This window comes from Saccopteryx bilineata, chromosome 11 (genome assembly GCF_036850765.1).
Source record: "Saccopteryx bilineata isolate mSacBil1 chromosome 11, mSacBil1_pri_phased_curated, whole genome shotgun sequence".
NCBI classification, from domain to species: Eukaryota; Metazoa; Chordata; class Mammalia; order Chiroptera; family Emballonuridae; genus Saccopteryx; species Saccopteryx bilineata.
Window position 1 is genome coordinate 64,214,201 of NC_089500.1, and position 21,418 is coordinate 64,235,618.

The 21,418-nt window shown below is 60.8% G+C and overlaps 1 protein-coding gene across 1 annotated transcript in view; it reads right to left on the reverse strand.

Annotated features, from left to right (window-relative positions):
- Positions 1 to 21,418, reverse strand: part of PLXNA1 (plexin A1) — a 56,597-nt gene that overhangs the window by 14,018 nt on the left and 21,161 nt on the right. The window contains exons 6-23 of the mRNA XM_066247223.1: positions 21,214 to 21,337; positions 20,976 to 21,129; positions 20,119 to 20,218; positions 18,561 to 18,675; positions 15,712 to 15,912; positions 13,483 to 13,579; positions 13,220 to 13,413; positions 12,966 to 13,117; positions 12,774 to 12,894; positions 12,295 to 12,431; positions 10,991 to 11,158; positions 9,010 to 9,103; positions 8,609 to 8,848; positions 8,346 to 8,489; positions 7,801 to 8,035; positions 5,197 to 5,339; positions 3,284 to 3,540; positions 2,901 to 2,967 (exon numbers count right to left, since the gene is read on the reverse strand). Coding sequence (XP_066103320.1) covers positions 2,901 to 2,967; positions 3,284 to 3,540; positions 5,197 to 5,339; positions 7,801 to 8,035; positions 8,346 to 8,489; positions 8,609 to 8,848; positions 9,010 to 9,103; positions 10,991 to 11,158; positions 12,295 to 12,431; positions 12,774 to 12,894; positions 12,966 to 13,117; positions 13,220 to 13,413; positions 13,483 to 13,579; positions 15,712 to 15,912; positions 18,561 to 18,675; positions 20,119 to 20,218; positions 20,976 to 21,129; positions 21,214 to 21,337 — 2,743 coding nt within the window. The remainder of the gene's footprint in view (positions 1 to 2,900; positions 2,968 to 3,283; positions 3,541 to 5,196; positions 5,340 to 7,800; positions 8,036 to 8,345; positions 8,490 to 8,608; positions 8,849 to 9,009; positions 9,104 to 10,990; positions 11,159 to 12,294; positions 12,432 to 12,773; positions 12,895 to 12,965; positions 13,118 to 13,219; positions 13,414 to 13,482; positions 13,580 to 15,711; positions 15,913 to 18,560; positions 18,676 to 20,118; positions 20,219 to 20,975; positions 21,130 to 21,213; positions 21,338 to 21,418) is intronic.

Genomic DNA, 21,418 nt, shown 5'->3' on the forward strand with positions numbered 1-21,418 from the left:
TCAACTGGTTCGAGCGCACTAGGTCCGGGTGCTGAGGATGGCTCTGTGGAGCTGCCTCAGGTGCTAAAAACAGCTCAGTTGGAAACATGGTCCCAGATGGGCAAAGCGTCGTCCCCCCTAGTGGGCTTGCAGGGTGAACCCCAGTTGGGGCACAGCAGGAGTCTGTCTATCTCCACACCTCCTCTCACTTAGAAAAAGAAGAAAAATAAACAAATAAATAAATAAATGCTGTGTAAACAGCTGTTACACTATACTGCTTAGGGAATAATGAAAAGAAAAATGTCTATACATGTTCAGTACAGACACAACCATCATAGGCCTAACTATGGAGTAACATGTCAATCACAATGTAACATCTTTTTTCCTGAATATTTTTTTGTGTGTGTGACAGAGACAAAGAGAGGGACAGATAGGGACAGATAGACAAGAAGGGAGATGAGAAGCATCAATTCTTTGTTGCAGCACCTTAGTCGTTCACTGATTGCTTTTCATATTTGCCTTGACTGGGGGAGACCACAGTGGACTGAGTGACCCCTTGCTCAAGCCAGCGACCTTGGGCTCAAGCTGGTGACCTTGGGCTCAAGCTGGTGAGCCTTGCTCAAACCAGATGAGCCCGCGCTCAAGCTGGCGACCTTGGGGTTTCACACCTGGGTCCTCTGCATCCCAGTCCGACGCTCTATCCACTGTGCCACCTGGTCAGGCTCCTGAATATTTTTGATTTGGGGTTGGCTGCATCCAGGGATGTAGAAGCTGCAGATGCAGAGGACTGTTTACCTTGAAAAATCCCAAACAGGGTGTGGTATAAAAAAGACAGTGGCCAGCTCACGTGGACAGGAGCAGCCTGGGCCAGTCTCAGGCACCCCTCCTGCAGGGGGTGTGACCAGGTAATGTCAGCGTGGTCACCTCCACCGAATGGCCCTGGGCCAGTCCCTCCTGCCCAGCACGCTTGCTCATCCGTATCGTGAGGGGCAAACTTTATCTGGGAATAGGGGAGGGCTCCGAGCAGAGCGACACACGCCAGGCCCGGCTCGGCTTCCTCAGTGGAATCCCACTGGGGAAAATGAGGGTGGGCCAGTAAGCTGGGCCTAGAACTCCCCAAAACTCTGCCTGCCTCCCTTTGTCCCTCCTTCCCGGTCCCTCGGCCAGGCCTGGTCTCCCTGTCCCTCCACCCACTGCCCTAGCCAGCCCTCCATGAAGAGGCCCTGCCCCTGAGCCCAGAGCACAGCAGTGCCCACTCAGGACTCTGCCTGCGACACCCTGGCCTGGCCCCACTAGCCTGTCCTGGCCCCCAGCCTTACACACAGCACACACGCCACCCAGGTCCCCAGACTGCGTCTACCACTCCGAGTCCCCTCCCTCTGCCTGTGGAGACTCAGGAGCGCACAGGGGCCGATGCAGCTAAGAGCTCGGGCCCAGTGGCCCATGTTCTGTCTAACCAGGGGCTTTCAACCTTCCTACACTGGGGAGTGGTGAAACTAAAAGAATTATTTTGGGGACCACTAAGGCAGAAATCACCTTGAGCATATGCTTAAGATTGTTGGGTCTATAATCTTCATACAACATCAGGGTGGTTAACTCCTTTGTGAACCGGCGTGAAATTTCCAGTGGACCGGTCCACAGACCAGACCAGCAGTTGAGAAACTCCGCTCTGAACCTTGCTTCTCCTGGCTTCCAGAGTGGAATTTCATGAGCATGTAAATATAGCACAGTCTCACAGAATTTTACAGGAAATGCACAAGTTTGTGTTACTGGCTCCCATCTCAGCATAACAAGAACCTAGGATTTACTGGCCACTCTCCACAGGCCCGGACTTTTCCAGATGAGCCTTCCCCAGCCTGTCTCCCCTGTCCCGCACTGTAGCTCATGGTCACCTCAGAGCTGTTGCTCTTTCTGCCTTCCTAACTCCTCCCCTTCCTTCCCTGCTCCAACCTCCCCCTCCCCCTGATGTCTGCCCCTTTCTCACATATCCTGACTCCCATTTACCCCTCTCCCTAGCCAGGTAGAACTCTGCTCTGGGCCCGTCAGCCACAGCGACCTGAGCCCAGCAGCATTCTGTGTGGAAGGCTGAAGGGCCTCTTGGGCGTCCCCATTCATTAAGGAAAGGGCACAGAGGTCCGTGGCTATGAAGCAACCACGGGGATTTAGGCCACCAGGCTCCCCTGCCCAACACGCAGTCTGTCCGCAGAGCGTCTACAGAGGTCGGAGAAATGAGGCGGAGGCATGCATGAATGCATCCGGGCTTGGACCGGGGGCCCCATCACTCTTACCATGTAAGATCATGTCAAGCCTTCAGATTTCAAGGGAAAGCAAACCTGTCTCATTTCTAAGTGCAGCCAGACAGGATCCACCTGGACCCACGTCTAGCCCGGAACTGCAGTCTGCACCTTGGCTCCCGCCTGAGGACGCCACAGGTCAGGGCCTGTGGGATTCTCCCTAGACGGGGGGTTTTCCCGAGCCTGAGCAGAGGCTTGTCTGCACAACTGCTTCCAAAACAAGAGCCAGCAGCAGCCCTCAGATGTCTCCCCTGGCTGGCTCAGTGCTGTGCTAGACGCATGGAGGCATCCGCCAAGCTGTGCCCCTCACCCTCAGCTCCAGGCCATGGGCGCAGCGCAGAGGCCCGGGCCTGTCTCCAGCTCCAGCTCCAGCTCCTCCACCTGCTGGCCGCAGGGCCCGACAGCTCGCCTCTGAGCTGGGGCACTTCCTCCTGCCCCAGCAGCTGGGTGAGGCCTGGAGAGCCTCATGGAGCGTCAGGAAAGGGGCCAATGGGTGCATATCTTTGGGAGTCCACGCCGAGCCACTCTGGGCTGAAGCTGGGGCTGTTTATTGCTGGTTTCCTCTGCCCTCACATCCATTCATCTGTCCCCACACCCTCTTGACGGTCTCTCCTCCAGCCCACCTACCTTGAGGAATTTGTACAAAAGGAAGGTAAACCAGTTGGTCAGCATCTTCTCTGCCACTGACTCGGTCCTGCGGACAGACATGGGCCAAGGTGACATAACTCCCGCCACCGGGCCCACCCCACATGCCCCGCCCCTTCCCACGGCACTAAAGGTCAGGCTGAATGACACCCATGGGCACGGGATGGCTAGGGGGCTGTAGGACAGACCCCAGCCCGTAACCCCGGAACAGAACTGAGCGTAACTCGGGCATGGCACTGATGGCCACAGGGTGGAGCCCCATGCCGACACGCCCGGCCCCCACGGCCAGTATCTGACCAGAGGAGGCTGAAACGCCCCCCAGATCCACACGGTAGCATCCCCAGAGCAAGCACCCGAGGGCTCACCGCCGCAGCAGCAGCTTGGGGTGGTTCTTGCTCTCCAGGTTCTTCTCAATGAGGTCAGACAAGAGCTGCTTGAGCACGCCCGTGGCGTACTCCATCTCGCCCTGCAGAGCCGTCATGATGAGCGAGGCCACGTTCCCACGGTCCCGCATGGAGAAGCTGCGCTGGGCCTCCAGCGTGCGGATGAAGGTCAGCAGGAAGTGCTTCTTGGTCAGCAGCTGCCCGAACAGTGTCAGTGACTTCTCCACATTGGCCTGCACCTGGGGAAGACAGGAGCTGCTCAAACCCACAGCAGAGAACGCAGCCCCGCCATGAGCGGGGAGGCCTCCTGGCCAGGGGCTGTCCAGGCCAGGCGTATGGGGCCGGGCGGGGCCAGAGAGCAGGCCTCACAGGCGAGTGACATATGACCCTGACAGGGGTCCAGGCCTCAACTGTCCTCAGCAGAACAGACACAGGCCGGCTGCCTGAGAAGCCCACTGCAGGCAGGGAGCAGGTGTGCCGGCGTCAGTGGTGGGTGCAGAAGGCAGGCCCCTGCCGCCCTCTCTATAGGAGGGGTACCTCCTGCGGCCCACTCCACCAGCTCAGGGGCCCGACCCAGCCGCCCACCCGCTGGGCTCCAGGAGTGTGAGTGCGTCCATAGGGTCACTGTGCTCTTGCCACAGCCGTCCACACAGAAACCACCCTCCCACTTCACAGAAGACGCCTGGCGGGCAGGAAAGAGGCTGATCCAGGGCCACACCGCACGATGGCTCCAGGGCTCCTGTTCTCTCTCTTATCTGTACCAAGGCTTGTCAGGAAGGAGGTTTGCTACCAGGCTGTGCCAGAGGCCACCGTAACACCTGTCTCCTGGCCCACACACAGGTAACAAGTCCCAGGTGGAACATGCAGTCACAGCAAGGCAGCAGCTGGGCCGACACAGCAGATGGCAATGCCAGGAGCCCCGACAGGAGGAGGACGTGGAGCCCCCAATGTGGCAGCAGTCCCAGGAACGCCCTGGGCCTAAGCCAGAGGGACAGGGAACCCTGTCAGATTCAGTCTGGGGAGACACCCCGCCAGTGGACCCACACTGGGGAGCAGGCCCTCCGACACGCGAGCTGTGCAGAGACGGGCTGCCCTCAGCTGGAGGGAGAACAGAGCCAACTGCAGAGCCCTGGAGACTCCGGGCTGGACCCTGGGCTCCGGCCTGCCATGGAGGCCTCTAGCCGATGTGTTGTACTGACAGCCTGGGACCTGCCAGCATCTTCAGAGAAAAGCTTGGCCCTCTGAGGGACTCGGTGCTGCCTCAGCCACGGGCTCCCACACCAGACAGCCACAAGAATGCCAGCTGGCAGGCACACTTCCCGGCAGATAGGCCAGGGCCCAACCCAGTGAGGTCCAGCACCCAGGAGGCCAGCCAGGTGATCTGTAAGGGGTATGAGGTGGACTAGAAGGCCCCACAAAATGGAGGTGACCCCAAGTAGCAAAGCCACAGGGGTGGTTTGGGGAAATGTGTCCCCCACCCCCACCACAGGCCCACGCCAGCCCTTCCTCTCACTCTGCAGCTCCCCGCCCTGCAGGCTCGAGCCACGCCTCAGGACCCTCAGCTGCCCTCCTTCTCAGGACCCTCAGCTGTCCTCCTTCTCAGGACCCTCAGCTGCCCTCCTCCTCGCCCCCCAGCTCCCCGCCCTGCAGGCTCGAGCCACGCCTCAGGACCCTCAGCTGCCCTCCTTCTCAGGACCCTCAGCTGCCCTCCTCCTTGCCCCCCAGCTCCCCGCCCTGCAGGCTCGAGCCACGCCTCAGGACCCTCAGCTGCCCTCCTTCTCGCCCCCCAGCTCCCCGCCCTACAGGCTCGAGCCACGCCTCAGGACCCTCAGCTGCCCTCCAGCACTCAAGGGGCCCCTCAGGCAGATGTGGGATGAGCCCGGCCAGCAGCCCACCTCCATCTCCTTGAGCACGGGGTGGTCCTCAATCCCAGGGAAGAGCACCCGCATGGCATATGTCCTGTAGTCAAGGAAGGGGATGCCAGCGCCGTCCAGGTCATTGGTCAGCTCATGGATGTCCGTCTGCAGCTCTGCAAAGGCTGTGGCCAGACCAGGTGTCAAGGCTGTGCCCCAACTCCCCCACCCACAGAGGGCCAGGCTCGAACCCTGGCTCTCTCGCTCACTGGCTGGGCAGGCTTAGGAAACCACTGCACCTCCTGTGACTCAGTTTCCATAGTCCCAACACAGATAAAACCCCTTACCTCTCTAGGCTGTCACAGTATTAGCCAAGACAAGAGCAGAGAAGGTACCGGGCCAGGTGTAGGCCCTGAGGGGTCCCCAATCCTCACCCTGGGATTTGCGGGTATAGTAACTAGGGGTTCCAATGCTTCCGCCACTTGAGGGGGTGCCCTGGCTCCCCTGGACTCAGCCACCTCGGAAGAGTAGGGGCATATCCAGGTGAGGGAGCCGATGGGTGGCAGAGGGGCAGAGGCGCCAGGACCCAGGCGCTGTGCAAGCCCCCGGCCTCCACACGGCCTGCCACCAGATACACAGCTCAGGCCAGCAGCCCACTGCAGGCGGCTCTGCCTCCTCAGACACAAAGGCAGCAGGGCAGGCCCTCACAGAAGCTTCCAGAAGTGGGAGGTGCTGACCCTGCAGCAGCCCAGGGGGCAAGCTGTCGTCAGGAGCCAGAGGAGTGCCTGGTGGCTCTGGGCAATGGTCGGCAGCTTTCACGGAGAGCCAGGCTTTCGTCTCTCCAGCGGCTGCTGGGCTCCTGCTTCTCTCTCCCTGACGGCCTGGAGTGCCCAGAGCCGCTGTCCCTGCAGGTGCTGCAGAGCAAGGCTTCGCGCACACCGCGTGCTGCAGTGCGGGTCCCTGCCTGCAGGACTGCCCTCCAGTCCCTGCACACCTGCCAGTGTCCCAGCAGGACTGCCCAGTGGGCAGGCAGCGTTGGCCGGGAACGAGGGAGCTCCTGGGACAGGCAGAGTACTCAGCAAACAGACAGCCTGGTACCACTGGAGTTTTAACAACCTGATGCCACAAGGTCCTTATGCAGCAGTTCAGATCCGACCCCGCCACTTAGCTCCCCTTCCTCACTCACAGCCAGGAATACTACTAGTGTCTGCCTTCCAGAACTGGGACCGTTCACTAATCAGTATCTGCAAAATGCTCAAGGTTGCACCTAGGACCCCAAAAACACCCCGTAACTGTTATTATCAGCAGTGCCTCTCTGTTCTCCCCCACAGCAGCCCCAGACTCCTCAGATGAGGCTCAGAGACGTGAAGAGAGAGCCCAGGACCGTGAGTGGGAGGGTCTGCCCAGGCTGCCCTGTCGCTGGGGACTCGGCCCTGAGGCACCGTCCCATACTCAGCCAGGGACGCCAGCCACCAGGGGCCAAGGCTCCCTTCTGCTGCCTCGAGCCCACACGTGCGGGAGCTGAGCCCAACCCGCCAGTGGCCACTGCAGCTCACGGCTCCGAGCCCCGGCTCCACCTCCCTGCTACCAGCACTCAGTCCCCCGGGCCAGCCAGCAGCAGTGCTCTCAGTTCTGGCACAGATGAGACAGGGCCTTGGACAAACCGGACTCCCTGTGTCCCATCAGGCAGAGACCGGCAGCCCCTGGGATGCCCTCTGCTCCAGGCTGCTTAACCCAAGCCCACTGCTCACCCACTTCTGACATCTGTGGCCTCTGCTTGCAGAACCCATCCCACTCTCTAGACCACCTTCGCCTGCCTTTGGGGTCCACCCACTTTCTGTCAAGGGCTTCAGGGGCACAGGCTTGCGGGGCATGTGACCAGGTGTGACATCAGGAATTGGCCGGAGTCGGGCACAGCGGGGAAACCGAGCTTGTCCACTGTGGCCATCCTGTCACCACAGGGAGAGAGGAGCTCCAAGGTGAAGGGACTCCTGACAGGCTCACACCCGAAGCCAGCATACCCTGCACTTTCCCTGCAGAAGCCAATCAGCGCTGGCTTCTGCAACTCACACCCCAGGGGTCACACACACGGCCCCGTCCTAAGAGGACGGGCTGCAGCCTGACCCCCTGAGAGGACTCTTCAAGGACAAAGGCTGGCCCAGGTCAGGGTCAGCACAGGCCAAGGGGCAAAGAAAAGGCCCCACTCCTCAACACACGCCTGGCCACACGCCTAGAGGCACCACGCTGGTGCGGGTGTGCACACGGCACTGCTGGCAGGCTGCACAGGCCATCTGGGTCCGCACAGCACCCGCAGCAGAGGCACCAGCAGGATGCCCATCCTACCCGTAGGAACCGAGGCACAGAACGGTTACGCGTCCATCCAAGGTCCGACCACCCAGCTGGGGCTCAGAGGCGGGCTGTCTGGCTAACGGGTCTGTGTTGTAAGTAACACCCCACAGAAGCTGTGCCCGCCTGGCCCTGGGCCAGTCCGGCCTCTGCCTACCTTGCTGGGACCAAGCCCAGCACAGTGAGGCCTCGGGATGGTTGTTAACTGAGTGGAGGCAGCAAGTCTGATGGGCTCTGGGTCAGAGATAGCAGCACCCCCCTAGGACCCCCATGTTGCCCGTGCCCACAGCCCCAACAGACCTTCCTTGCATTCGAGGGCCACACGGGACTCCAGGTTGTCCATCTGGAGCTGCAGCCGCTTGAGGGTGCGGTCAGCATCGCGTGACTTGCGCTTGTAGGCAATGAGCACGACCACGATGACCAGCAGCAGGAGGCCTCCACCCCCGCCGATGCCCACGATGGCAGGCAGGGTCAGCAGGCTGTCCGAGTACACTTGCAGCATGCCTGGCGAGAACTCGAAGCCACCAGCCCGAACCTGGGGATGGGGTGCAGGCTGCTCAGAAGGTGACATGCCCAATCAGAGCCTCCTGGCCTGGACTGCTCAGCAAGGAAGGACACACTGGGGACCCAGGAAGGTACCAGGCCCGCCAGGGGGCACACGGACTGGGTGAGGGCCAGGTCGATACTCGCACTGGAGCTCGCCTCCCTCTGGGCAGGAGGCCAGTCTGGGGCTCAGTCACAGAGTTGGGGCTACTGGGTAGGACTGGGTCAGTAGATCAAAGGCAGGGAGGACTCAGCAGACCTGGGCCGAGGCCAAGGCACAGATCTCCTGACCATGGACGTACCGTGACCTTGTGCTGCCCCGTGAGGTTGGGTGACTCACAGAGCAGCTGCGTCTCCGACACAGTGAGGGCGCAGGGGGTGGAGCCAATGAGCACCGTGTAGTTGAGCCTCAAGTTGCCGGGCACCGGTGGCAGGAGGTTCCGGCCCTACGGCAGGAGATTCCGGCAGAAGGGAGTGAGCCGGAGCCTCACTGGCCCCACTGCCTCGCCTGTACCCCCACCCGGCTGCCTCCCACATGCACCCCTGCCCACGGACTGAGGCGCACCTTGAGGATGAGTGGGGAGCTGGGCTTCAGCTCCAGGAGGCCTGTGGGGCTTAGCGGCTCCAGAACGGGGTCGGGAAAATAGAGGAAGGAGGAGGTGTTGAGCACAAGCAGGGTGCGCACGTCGTCCATGACAAAGCCCAGCTCCTCGGGACGCTCTCCCAGCTCGGGCGGGCTACGGGTAGGGTTGTCCACCGATGGGGCCCGGCACACCATGGTGGTGTCGTTGTACACCAGGCAGCTCTGGGGACACAGGTGTGAGGACGCTGGACCGGCTGTTCTGCACACAGAGCCAGGTCCTGGCAGGGCCAAGGGGCTGCGGCCACACACACACACCCAGAGGCCAGGACTGGTGGCTTCTCTGCCTGGGGCTGCATTGGGGGGGGGGGGATGAAAGGACTCACGTTCTCCCTCTCGACACCTCCATACTTGGCCCGGATGCGGGGTTCTCGGATGGTGGCCAGGTTGGTGCCTGTGACTGTGAGGAGGGTCCCTCCACTAGAAGATGAGGGGGTGAGGTATCATTGAGCAAAGCTCCCTGACTTAGCCCAGCTCAGCTGGGGCCTGACATCCCACCCAGCTTCCCAGAAAACATAAACAGGTTACAATCTCTTAGCACCAGAACTCAGATTACAGCAACCACATCTTGGAGAGGACAGTGGTCCATCATCAGTCTTCATCCTGAGTGTGTGGCTCAGATATCTTATCTTTGGGTTTTGGTTGTTTTTTTTAAGAGTGCAGAACCAGAGCTTAGAGGGATTTCTGCTCAACATGATTTTCCAGGTTGCTCCATCTAGAGCAGAGGACTACACCAGTGTCCAACTCTGTGAGTCTACGCCCACCCACAGAGACAGACCGGACAGCACAGGGAGGTCTGCCCACCTCTGCTCGGCTCTGAGTCAGGAAGCCCACCCGAAATTCAGCGGGTTCCTCCAAACACACCACAGCCAGGTGGCGGGAGCACACAGAGGGAGAGGAGAGCCCCGTACGAGAGCCCGTCCTGGGCAGCATCGCACAGCCAGGTGGCGAGAGCACACAGAGGGAGAGGAGAGCCCCGTACGAGACCTGGGCAGCATCACACAGCTCAGGTGGCGGGAGCACACAGAGGGAGAGCAGAGCCCCGTAGGAGACCTGGGCAGCATCACACAGCTCAGGTGGCGGGAGCACACAGAGGGAGAGCAGAGCCCCGTAGGAGACCTGGGCAGCATCACACAGCTCAGGTGGCGGGAGCACACAGAGGGAGAGGAGAGCCCCGTACGAGAGCCCGTCCTGGGCAGCAGCACACAGCTCAGGTGGCGGGAGCACAAAGAGGGAGAGGAGAGCCCCGTACGAGACCTGGGCAGCATCGCACAGCTCAGGTGGCGGGAGCACACAGAGGGAGAGCAGAGCCCCGTAGGAGACCTGGGCAGCATCACACAGCTCAGGTGGCGGGAGCACACAGAGGGAGAGGAGAGCCTGTCCTGGGCAGCATCGCACAGCTCAGGTGGCGGGAGCACACAGAGGGAGAGGAGAGCCCCGTACGAGACCTGGGCAGCACCGCACAGCCAGGTGGCAGGAGCACACAGAGGGAGAGGAGAACCCCGTACGAGAGCCCGTTCTGGGCAGCACTGCACAGCTCAGGTGGCGGGAGCACACAGAGGGAGAGCAGAGCCCCGTACGAGACCTGGGCAGCATCACACAGCTCAGGTGGCGGGAGCACACAGAGGGAGAGGAGAGCCCGTCCTGGGCAGCACTGCACAGCTCAGGTGGCGGGAGCACACAGAGGGAGAGGAGAGCCCCGTACGAGAGCCCGTCCTGGGCAGCATCACACAGCTCAGGTGGCGGGAGCACACAGAGGGAGAGCAGAGCCCCGTACGAGACCTGGGCAGCACTGCACAGCCAAGTGGAGGGAGCACACAGAGGGAGAGGAGAGCCCCGTAGGAGAGCCCGTCCTGGGCAGCACCGCACAGCTCAGGTGGCGGGAGCACACAGAGGGAGAGCAGAGCCCCGTACGAGACCTGGGCAGCCTCTCACAGCTCAGGTGGCGGGAGCACACAGAGGGAGAGCAGAGCCCGTCCTGGGCAGCAGCACACAGCTCAGGGGGCGGGAGCACACAGAGGGAGAGGAGAGCCTCTAGGAGACCTGGGCAGCCTCGCACAGCTCAGGTGGCGGGAGCACACAGAGGGAGAGGGGAGCCCCGTAGGAAACCTGGGCAGCATCACACAGCCAGGTGGCGGGAGCACACAGAGGGAGAGGACAGCCCCGTAGGAGAGCCCGTCCTGGGCAGCACCGCACAGCTCAGGTGGCGGGAGCACACAGAGGGAGAGCAGAGCCCCGTAGGAGACCTGGGCAGCCTCACACAGGGCGGAGGGAACTGCAGGGGCTCAGCGTGGCGGGCAGCCTCACCTGTTGATGCTCCACTCGGGGTCGATCTTCAGGATGGTGGGGTCCTCAGTGTAGTTGTACTTCACCTCGGGGTTGGTGAGCTGCGCGCGGTTGATGTTGATGATGATGGGGGCGCTGCCAGGGTTCTGCCCAGGGGGTGTCAGGCACCGGATCTCTCGGGAATTCCTCCTGGAGGGAGCAGGTGGGACAGTGAGGACATGGGGCTGCAGTTCACCTCCCAGGTGGGCTAAGCTTCTAGGCTCCATCCCAAACAGGTGTGTGGGCAAGTCACTCCCCAGGCGTTACCTGCCCACTTATAAAACAGGGCCGACCAGTGCCTGCCTCCAGGTGATTGGTGACTGTCACAGCCACTTTCCCATCAGCCCCTGAGGGGCCACATGCTTATCTACCCACCTTGGGCCCTTGTCAGGCTCTCTCCTTCTGAACTGCCCTGCTTGGCATTTGAGGCCCTACCCGACTGACCCCCAGCTGAGGAGCAATCCTGACTGCCTCACTCACTCTCCAGGTTACCAGTCATGACCGTGCCTGACCTTGTGAGAACCCAGCCTAGGCAGGCACCGCGAGCAGGCCTGCTGGGTAGGAAGGGAGCTCAAGGGGGCCGTGCAGCAGCCCAGAGCCTGGGGGGCCCTGACCTTCCCACCTACTGTGTGCTGCCTCCACTCAGCCTGTGGCTTCCGGTGCCAGGAGGGGCGGAGTGCCCAAAGTGAGGCTAAGCCTGGGCCGGGACCACGTGTAGGCAGAAGGAGCTGGACAGAGCAGGGGAGCTGGGTCACCCCTGGGAAGGCCACTAGCCACTGCCTGCACCTGGGTCCCCCTCCTCAGCTCTTCCTCCACAGCTGGGAGGCCTGCAGCCACCAGGCCTGTGAGCGCAGCAAGGCTGCAAACACCAGTAATTAGTCTGATAATGGATAATTACCACAGGAAAATATTTAAAGGGCCGCTCCATTATCAACCCTAATCTAAAATTATCCACTTCAAGCCTCAGGGCTTTTGTTAGCATTCTTTTCTTTAAATTTTTTTTACAATTACTTATTATATTCCCAAGGGATCCCTCAACCCCAGGACAGGGTGATTAGGCCTACACCTTGGGCCAAGGCCCTCACCACCTGCCAGCCCTGCCCATCTATCCTTCCCACCTTGAGGTAGGCTGTCTCTCACCACTGGTTTCCATAGTGATCACGCTGGCCAGGCTCTCCATGGTCCCCCGTTTCCCAGGCAACAGAAGGGGACATGCAGCCATATGAACCAACCACTAAGGGGAAAGTGGGCCAACCCAAACCCCAACCCCATCCACACCCCCTTACCAGGAGAAAGAGCAGGGCCGGCCGCCAACAGACACGGACACATCACTGCCTGCGTTTAGGTGGCTGCCCTCGATGCCAATCCAGGTGCCCCCTGAAAGAGGCCCCCGAGCAGGGCTCACACGATAGAAGGTCGGAGTCTGCGGGAAGAAGGAACTCGCAGGAGCACCAGGACACTTATCCCTCGGCCCCGAGGCCTGCTTGCACCTCCAGCCTTGCCCAGGCCCTGTGCTCCTGGGCTCTCAGACAGCCCCGAGGCAGGGCTCCGAGTGCACAGCAGAGCCTGCAGTCATGCCCCAGAGCCGAGGAGAGGAGGCAGCGACCAGGAGTTAAGATGTTGCTGCATGAGGGGGCGCACACAGAATAAAGAGCCCCTCTCTTGAGGTGGCCTTTGGGCTGGGCCAGCTCCCGCAGAGAGAGCTTCACAGCCCCTGAGGCCTCATGAGAGGAGAGGGATCTGGGCGGGGCGGGGCAGGGCTTACCACAAAGGTGAAGCGCTTGGGCGACAGAGCCCGGAAGTGGGGGGAGCAGTCCCGCACACACACCTCCACCAGGGCGTCGTGGGCCCGCACTGTGCTGGCGTTCCCGATCTCACAGACAATCCTGCGGGACACCAGGGCCGTCAGCAGGCTGTGGGTCCCGCCCGGTGAGCCCCCGCCCCGGGCAGCACTTACTGCTCAGCACTGATGTACTCGCTCTCCACGGGGCTGCAGAGCACCTTGCCCACGCGCACGCCCAGCCGCACGTCCTCGAAGCGCAGGCCCAGGTTCTCGCCAGTGATTGTGAGCCTCGTGCCTCCTTGCCGCGGGCCTGTCTCTGGGAACAGCTGTGGGGGGACAGGGGCTGGGAGGCCAGCCAGGGCTGCCCAGGGAAGGCGGCTAGGCAGGAAGAGCTCCACCCCCCTCAGTGGCCCAGGAGGCCCACCTACCTTGAGGATCTTGGGGTCGGTGCAGCGGCTGCTGCCATGGCGGGCATGCATCCAGGCAGTGGGCGAGTCAGCGGGGCAGTGAGGGCGCAGGGAGCAGCGCCGCTCGGCCACGCACCAGCCACACTCGAAGCGAGGGTCGGCCTTGAGGCAGAGGCCGCAGCTCTCTCGCAGGGCTGGGCACTTGTAGAGGTGGGCTGCAGGGGGAAATGTGGTCAGCTCAGTCCGCCACAGCCCCGCCCCCGGGGGCCACCCACAGGGCTCACCCTGGATGTTCTGAGGGTTATCGATGATGAAGTTGCCGTTCCACACAACCGACAGGTTCACAGGCAGGTCGCTGATGTCATTGCCCTCGTAAGAATACTGCGGGCAGCATGCAGAGCAGTCAGGCCAGCACCCTGGGGCCCAGGTTCAGGCCCGCCTCCCTCTCCTGGCCCTCTCCGAGACTGAATGCTGGCCGGGAGCTGGGCGCGGCAGGGTGTGGGGGCTCTGCCTATTCAGACTGGCGTTTCCAATCTAGAGCTGGGTACCCAACAGAAGCATCTGCGCACCAGCCAACCTGGGGCACCGAGTCTCTTGCCAAGCCCAGCTCACCCTCCGAGCCCCAACCCCAGGTCTTCCTTCCTGGTGGCCATGGTCCCTGCCCTCCAGCCAAGCCTCTGTCTTCAGCAGCACCTGAGGCACACCCTCCAGGCGGACCTCCCTACCCCTCTACTACTCCTGGAGTCAGGCACCCAGGGATGCCTGGCAGGAATGCTTTGTGAATCTCCATTTCTTTTTTTTTTTTTTGACAGAGACAGAGTCAGAGGAACAGATAGGGACACACAGATAGGAAGGGAGAGAGATGAGAAGCATCAATTCTTTGCTGCAGTCCCTTAGTTGTTCATTGATTGCGTTCTCATATGTGCCTTGACCGGGGGGCTACAGCAGAGCAAGTGACCCCTTGCTCAAGCCAGCGACCTTGGGCTCAAGCCAGCGACCTTGGGGTTTCAAACCTGGGTCCTCTGCGTCCCAGTCCGACACTCCATCCACTGCGCCACCGCCTGGTCAGGCTGAATCTCCATTTCTATGTATGCCAAACATGCTCAGTAATCCCTACGTTGGGACTGCCTTGAGTTGCAAGCTGTGTGGCCCTGTGTCCTGGGCATAGGGGCGCAAAAAGCTCTATCAGGTGAGACCCGGCCCTGTCTGCCCCCAGGATCTGTAAGAGCCCAGGCCCTGCACTTCCGGCCCAGCCCACTCTCTGTAGCTGAGGTCCTGCACTCCGTCCCAGGGCAGATCACCATCATTCTATCTGCAGAAGCCTATCACGTTTCCAGATACTCCTTTTCCCTTTACAAATGGCTGTAGTCACGATCAACACAGGCCTGGTGAGAGGGGAGAGCCAGACGGGAGGGGACGAGGAGTGCAGGGGAAGAGGTGACAGAGGCTGCGGGATGGGGGAGCCCCAGGGAAATAACAGACACACAGACAGAAAGGAGAGGGGGGACACAGCTAGGCCAGGGAGCCATGGAGATGCAGGTGAAGATGTGGCCGGCAGAGGTCAGTGATACATCGAGGAGGAGAGAAGTGACAGGACAGGCAGAAGGGTACAAGGAACTCAAGCGCCACTCAGTTGGCTGACCTGCCTCCAGGAGCCTGCTACGAACCCCAAGCCCCAGCCCACCCTGCTAGGAAACAGGAGAGGTCGGCCAAAGGGCCATCACCACTGGCAGGGGTCCACAGCTCTGCCTCAGGTCCTTCTGGGATTTAAGAGTCAGGGCCAAAGGCAGGCCTTACAGAGGACCCAGAGGCGCCACCACCAACAGGGCCTCAGCTACTACAGACCACATTCCTCCCGGGCAGATGGGAAGCGAGGCCTGCTGGAGGCCACAGAAAGAGCTGGACGAGGGCCTCTCCGAACGCCACTCCCTCCGACCCTCCAGGGAAGATTCTGACTCTGCAAAGAGCACTGTCACCTAATTAACAGGACCCGACAGAAGGCTTTTAAAATGTCTCCCTATTTGATTCGAGGTTCCAAACGCGGCTGCTTCTCGGCACTCGGGCAGTACCTGCCCAGTAGTGCACAAACGCACAAGCCACCTTGAACAGTTTCTGAGTCTGCTCACAGGAGACATAAAAGGAGCTGAATGCTTGGGCATTCATCCTCACCCTGACCGCGTCCCTCCCAGAAGCACACCTTCTGCCTGGCCTCCTCACCCATGTTCTGAAGACCCCATGCAAACCCATGTCTGTATATCCCACCACATCACAGTTGCCCACTCCCACATCTGGCATGTACTCCCTCCAAACATCTGGGTGGCTCTGGGCAGTGCCCCATCTGTATACCCAGGTACACCTGATCGGAGTAGCTCTCACCTAGGGAGCTCTGAACAGCTGACTGTGCCCTGTCCTTTTGCTCATGAGCAGAAGCCTGATCCTAAGGCTGAGTATGACCAGCCCAGTCCAGCAGAAAGGGTCCCCAACCCCCCCCCCCCGGCTTTAGGCAGCCTTACCGAGGAGTTCTGACACTGCAGGCTGGTGCTGTTGAAGCGCAGGGCCGTGACGCGGGCCGGGCTCCCCGGGATGTGGAAGAGGCACTCGTAGCCACGCTGGCCCGACTGGGGCTGCGGCAGGTTCCGGGCGGTGAGGGTGATGGGCTTCACCACACCCACGGGCACGTAGATCTGGGTGGAGGGCAGGATCTGCGGGCAGTCCTGGGGATGACAGTGCTTTGGCTGAGCCCAGAGCAGGGTGTGCCCAACTGTGGGCAGACTGAAATCTGTACAACCCGTGCTTCTCCAGGGCAAGTATCGCTCTGCCCACTTCACATACCATTAGACTGAGGGCGTAAAGAAACAGCCAGTCTGACCAGAGGCAGGAGGTCTGGGTTTTACACTTGCCAGCCTGCATGGCCTCATTCTGTGCCCCAGGGTAGGCACGCTGCCCTCTGGACCCACAGTGCCCTGTCTAGGGCTCCAGGAGCCCATCGTTCAGTAACCACGGGGCCCCATCTGGCCCACAGCTGAAAAGGCCCTTGAGAGAGGAGCAGCCATAGTGGGATGCTGGGGTTACAGGCTCTGCTGAGGGCCCGGGGAGCATGTAAAAATAGCCAGGCAGAAAAGCAGTCGGGCCCCCGGGGCCAGTGCTTCTGCAACAATAAACTGATGCAACAGCCGCGCTCCCTTGCAGCACAGCGACAGCCACCACAGCAGGGAGCGGGCTCAGGGGTATCACTGAGCTGGACTTTTACATAGAGATGCTGAAAACAGGTCTAATCCCCAAAGCCTGCACTATCTCCCAACACGGCATGGGCCCAAGCCTGGCTCTGCGGAGGCCTTTGAGGGACACTGGGGGAGCAGAGCCAGCAGGGTGTAACCAGGCAGGCTGACCGCTTATCCTGGGTCTACAGGTGCCTCCTTGTCTCTACCGAGAAGCAGGTGACGGTGATGTGCACAGAAGACCACTGGCCCTCACCTGTGCCGGGGGTCTCGTGGCCATCTGAAGGGGTGCACGGCCCAGCCTCCAGGCCCAGAGATCTTCCTGCTGCCTCCCAGACCTGGGCTGCCCCTCCTGGGCTACCCAGCAGCCCTGGCTCATCCTGGCCACCAGAACTGTTCTCACTGTTCCCTACCTCACCCCTCCACTCTGCACAGACACTATCTCAGCTGCCCAGCAGGCCACACCACTGCCAGCCTTGGGGTACAGACTCTGTAACCCCGGCCCAGGCTCTGGCTGGGGCCTCAGCCATGTAGAGAGGTCCACTCAGGGCTGTGACATTCCTTTCAGGCCCCAGGAGTGACCCGAGACCAGGCTGAGCTGGGAGAAAGAGGAGCGGTATAGAACAGTAGACCGAGCAGACTAGGGCTCCTCCTTGAGGGGACCCATCTGCAGTAAAAGGGCTCTGGGTCTAAACACTGGCTCGAGAGCGGGAAGTGAGTGAGGGGCCACGAGTCTGCTTCCATGACCCAAGCTCCACCTGTACTCGCTTGACCTAGAACTTCTGCTTACCCACACGAGGAATCGAGAAGACTGCCCTCTACTCCACTTCTAGGGACAGCATGACCAGGGTCAGTCGTGCTGGTAAGGCCACTGGGAGGGAAGGCACGTGACTGCTGTAGAAACGCTAAGCACATTCCCATTCCTGGAGAAGCCACACCCAGGATTCCTGGCGGGAAGTCCCAGCTCCTGGATCTGGGCCGCCTCAGACTGAGTGCAGACTCTGCTTCAGGGGTGCTCCACACGGGAGCCCTGCTGGCCATCGACCTGGCGCCAGCTGCTCCTCACCACCCTTCCTAACGTGCTCTGGTGGCTTCCACTTCAAACAGCCCAAACAAACGCGAGAGCACAGGGACAGGGCAAGGAGTGGTGATCTTGGGGACTCCTTCCAACGGGGAACCGAGAAACCCCAGAGTCAGTACACTCCTAAGTGAGGGGTGGTCACAGAGGAGCCGAACCTAAACCAGAGGTGGGAAGTGGAGGCCTGGGCTGGGAGCCCAAGTCCTTCCAAACAATGGATCGGCTAAGTCTGTGGACATCTTACACTTCTCATAGAGGTACCCATAACACCTGAGACTAGAGCGTAAGAGGGAGTTTCTGTGGAATAAATCCACCCCCAACAGCCCTCCCTGGACCCAACTGCTCCCTCAGCCCTGCACGGGCAGGCTCCCCAGGCCAGGCCTGCACTTGCTGCTCTACTTCCCCTGCCATCAAGGCCACCACAGCCCTCCTGAGGTTCCCAGACCCCAGGGTCACTGACCCCACAGGGGTCAGCACGACTAGCTTCCTGCTACCCAGGACACCATAGCTCCCGACACAGGCCAAAGTCCGAGGAAAGCCCACTGCCCACCTCCGACGTCCCTGGCCCTAACAGCACCCACTCTCATGGACACTGTCACCCCAGATGCCCTTAGTCCCTGCCCGTTCTCAACCTGCCCCCATTGCCATCTTATCCTGTGACGGGCAACAGAGGTCCAGAGGGTGACGGTGTGGGGTGACAGGGGAGGCTCTGTTCAGGCAGGCCCACAGCAGGGCCAGGCATGCTGCATTTCCTCTGTCCCAGGACTGTCCAGAGAAGCCTAGGATAGCTAAAGCCCCCAAGTGCCCCATGGCCAGCAGGACCACACCCAGGAGGGACCATTGGCTTGAGGCTTCTGTGCCTCCCCTAAAGGTCATAAAAGAGACCCAGTAACCACCAACAATGCCACTGGCTGGCCTCAGACCAAGATAGCCATGAATGACGTGCCCAACCTCACAGACCTTTTGGGTGGCATCTCAGCTACCCGTGGGAGCTCTCCCAGGACCACCTGCAGAGAGCATGTGGCTCTGCTATACCCTAAAGCCCTGCCCCACCCAATAGCTTTACCTCAGACACATTGACACGACCCTCCAGGAAGGCGCAGTCGGCGGCATTGTGTGTGCACACGTGGCGGTATTTGCACCAGTGGCAGGGAAAAGAGCCATTGACACAGGACAGGCAGCTGCAAGGAGGGAGTGGGACAGTGAGGCCGGGCACTGTGTGCTTCTGCCAGTGGCCACACAGGGCCACAGCACACAGCTGCTTGATGCCCCTCCAGCAGTGAACACAGGGCCACACCACACAGCTGCTTGATGCCCCTCCAGCAGTGAACACAGGGCCAACCCAAGACCTCTGCCCTGCTGACCCTCCACGTGTCAGGGAGACCTTCCCTATCAACTGGTCTTACCAATGAGCTGCCTGATGCTCTCTCTCTCCTTCACTGCTCTTCCCCCAGACCCTCAGTCACCTGACGGTCCACCTCAGAGCAAGCCCACAGAGCTCTCCTGATGACGGACATGTCTGAAGTCTACACCGTCCACTGTGGTGACCACTGTACACATTAGAGTGCACATGACAATTACTACTGGAAATGTGTTAGTGCAATTAAAGGACTGTATTTTATGTTCTGTCCTAAGTTATAACTTAGATCTAAATCTGGGTGGCTAGTAGCTGCTGCATGCTGGATAGAGCTCTAGGAGACGTCCACCTCCCTGAAGGCTCCTGGCAGGAGCTCGTCCCGTTCATTCCAACCCATCCCCCAAGCTGGGACGGGGACCTTTCAGTGCTCCTGCCCACACAGCTTCGGATGACTGGCACCTTGTCTCTACAGCCTCCATGGCCACTTTGACACCCAGGGAAATGTCACTGGCTCCTAGAGGACCTCCCAACCCACCAGCCACTGGGCTTTTCCTGAGGCCCTCAATCCCTTCCAGCTCTACAGTGCTCCAGAGATCCCAGCCTGCCCAACACAGAGTGGTCATACCCGGGTAGTAACACCCAGGCCGCATTAACAAAGATAGACACAGATAAAACTGACCCCCACCATCCCCACACCCCATGCTGGCCCTTCTGAGGCTGGGCACCCTCCAGGTCAGAAACGGAGCCGAGGGCAGCCCTTTAGGCCCAGTGTCCCAGCCCACAGCAGGACAAACAGTAGGTCCTCAGCCTCTCCCGTTATAGCTGATGCTCACAGCCAAGACAGACGGCACACGAGTCCCGGCCAGCACCAGGGAGAGCTCCCACCTTGGTTCTCTGTGCTCCACACTCTCCGGGGCCCCCTTCTCCCCGCCTGCATGAGCGAGGATCCAGACTTCTACTGGTCCCAGCACAGCAGATACTGACTAGCCAGTGCCATGGCATGCTAGTTCCCATCTAGACACCGTAGCAGACCCCTCTACCAACTCCCTGCGTTCCCCACCTTGCTCTGGCACCCACACGTCACACTGAGGCTGAAGGCAAGACTCTCCAGGGGTGAACCATGTCACCCCTGCCACCGCATCTGCCCCAGCCTCAGGCTCATCTCCCCCTTCCTCAGGAGGCTGCTCTCCTGTCAGGCCACGCCCTCTGCCCTAACCACTGGGCAGGCTGCAGCGTGCCCTGCCAAGACAGGAGGACAAACACTCACGACTGGTGGACACTGCAGTTGTAGAAGACGAAGTCCACGGATGCAAACTTCTTGCCCGTCTCCTTAGATTTTAGGTAGAGCTTCACCACCCGCTGGTCTCCTGCAGGGAGCAGAAGCTCAGGTCATCGGGGCCACACAAAACCGCTTAACTCAAGACCCCCAGGCAGGGCAATCCCCAAACAGAAAATGATCTTGCTAAAGATAAACCCAACTACCAACTGCACAGCTGCTGGCTGCTCCCGAGGCCCCCAGCGTGTGGACCCCTGCACACACCAGGGGGACCCCACGCATCTTTTTTTTGTATTTTTCTGAAGTTGGAAACAGGGAAGCAGTCAGACAGATTCCGCATGCGCCCAACTGGGATCCACCTGGCACGCCTACCAGGGGGTGATGCTCCGCCCATCTGGGGCGTCGCTCTGTTGTGACCAGAGCCATTCTAGCGCCTGAGGCAGAGGCCACAGAGCCATCCACAGAGCCATCCCCAGCGCCCGGGCCAACTTTGCTCCAATGGAGCCTTGGCTGCGGGAGGGGAAGAGAGAGACAGAGAGGAAGGAGAGGGGGAGGGGTGGAGAAGCAGATGGGCGCTTCTCCTGTGTGCCCTGGCCGGGAATCAAACCCGGGGCTCCCGCACGCCAGGTCAACGCTCTACCGCTGAGCCAACTGGCCAGGGCCCCCATGTATCTCTGCACCCGTGTTCCCTGCCTCCTGTCTACACCACTCCCTGTAGGCATCTGCTCCTTACCTTGCCATCTCCCTTGGTCACCATGCAATAACCCTTTCTGTCCCTGAGAGCCTATCTACCTCCCCAGTAGGAGGCCCCGTCGGGCACTGCCCAGACCTAGCTGTGGTGCACTCACCCTGGCCCCGCGTGATGGGTGCCACCTCCCCAGAGGACGGTGAGTGGCAGTGGATGCGGCCATCCTCCAGGATGCTCTCAGACTCAGTGAAGTCCTCGAAGGAGCAGTTGACGCCGGCCGAGAGGTCAGGCACGTTCCAGGCCTGCAGCACGAGCTGGGCACCCATGGCAGGAAGTGTGGGTAAACAGAGTCCTGCCACCCCACCCATCCTCCAGCCCTCACCAGGTGCCACACTCACCGGGACTTGAGACATGGTGACAGAGACGTTGCGAGGCTGCACAGTCAGCTGCACACACTGCAGCAGGTCTGAGGCGAAGCGCTGGGGCTCGTCTGCCCGCTCACAGGCGTCCCGACGGGAGCAGCTGCGGGCAGAGGGGGCTGGCTCGGCGTGGGCAGGGAGGCCCAAGGAGGGCCCAGCACCTACCCTGCTCTGCAGGGCTGGT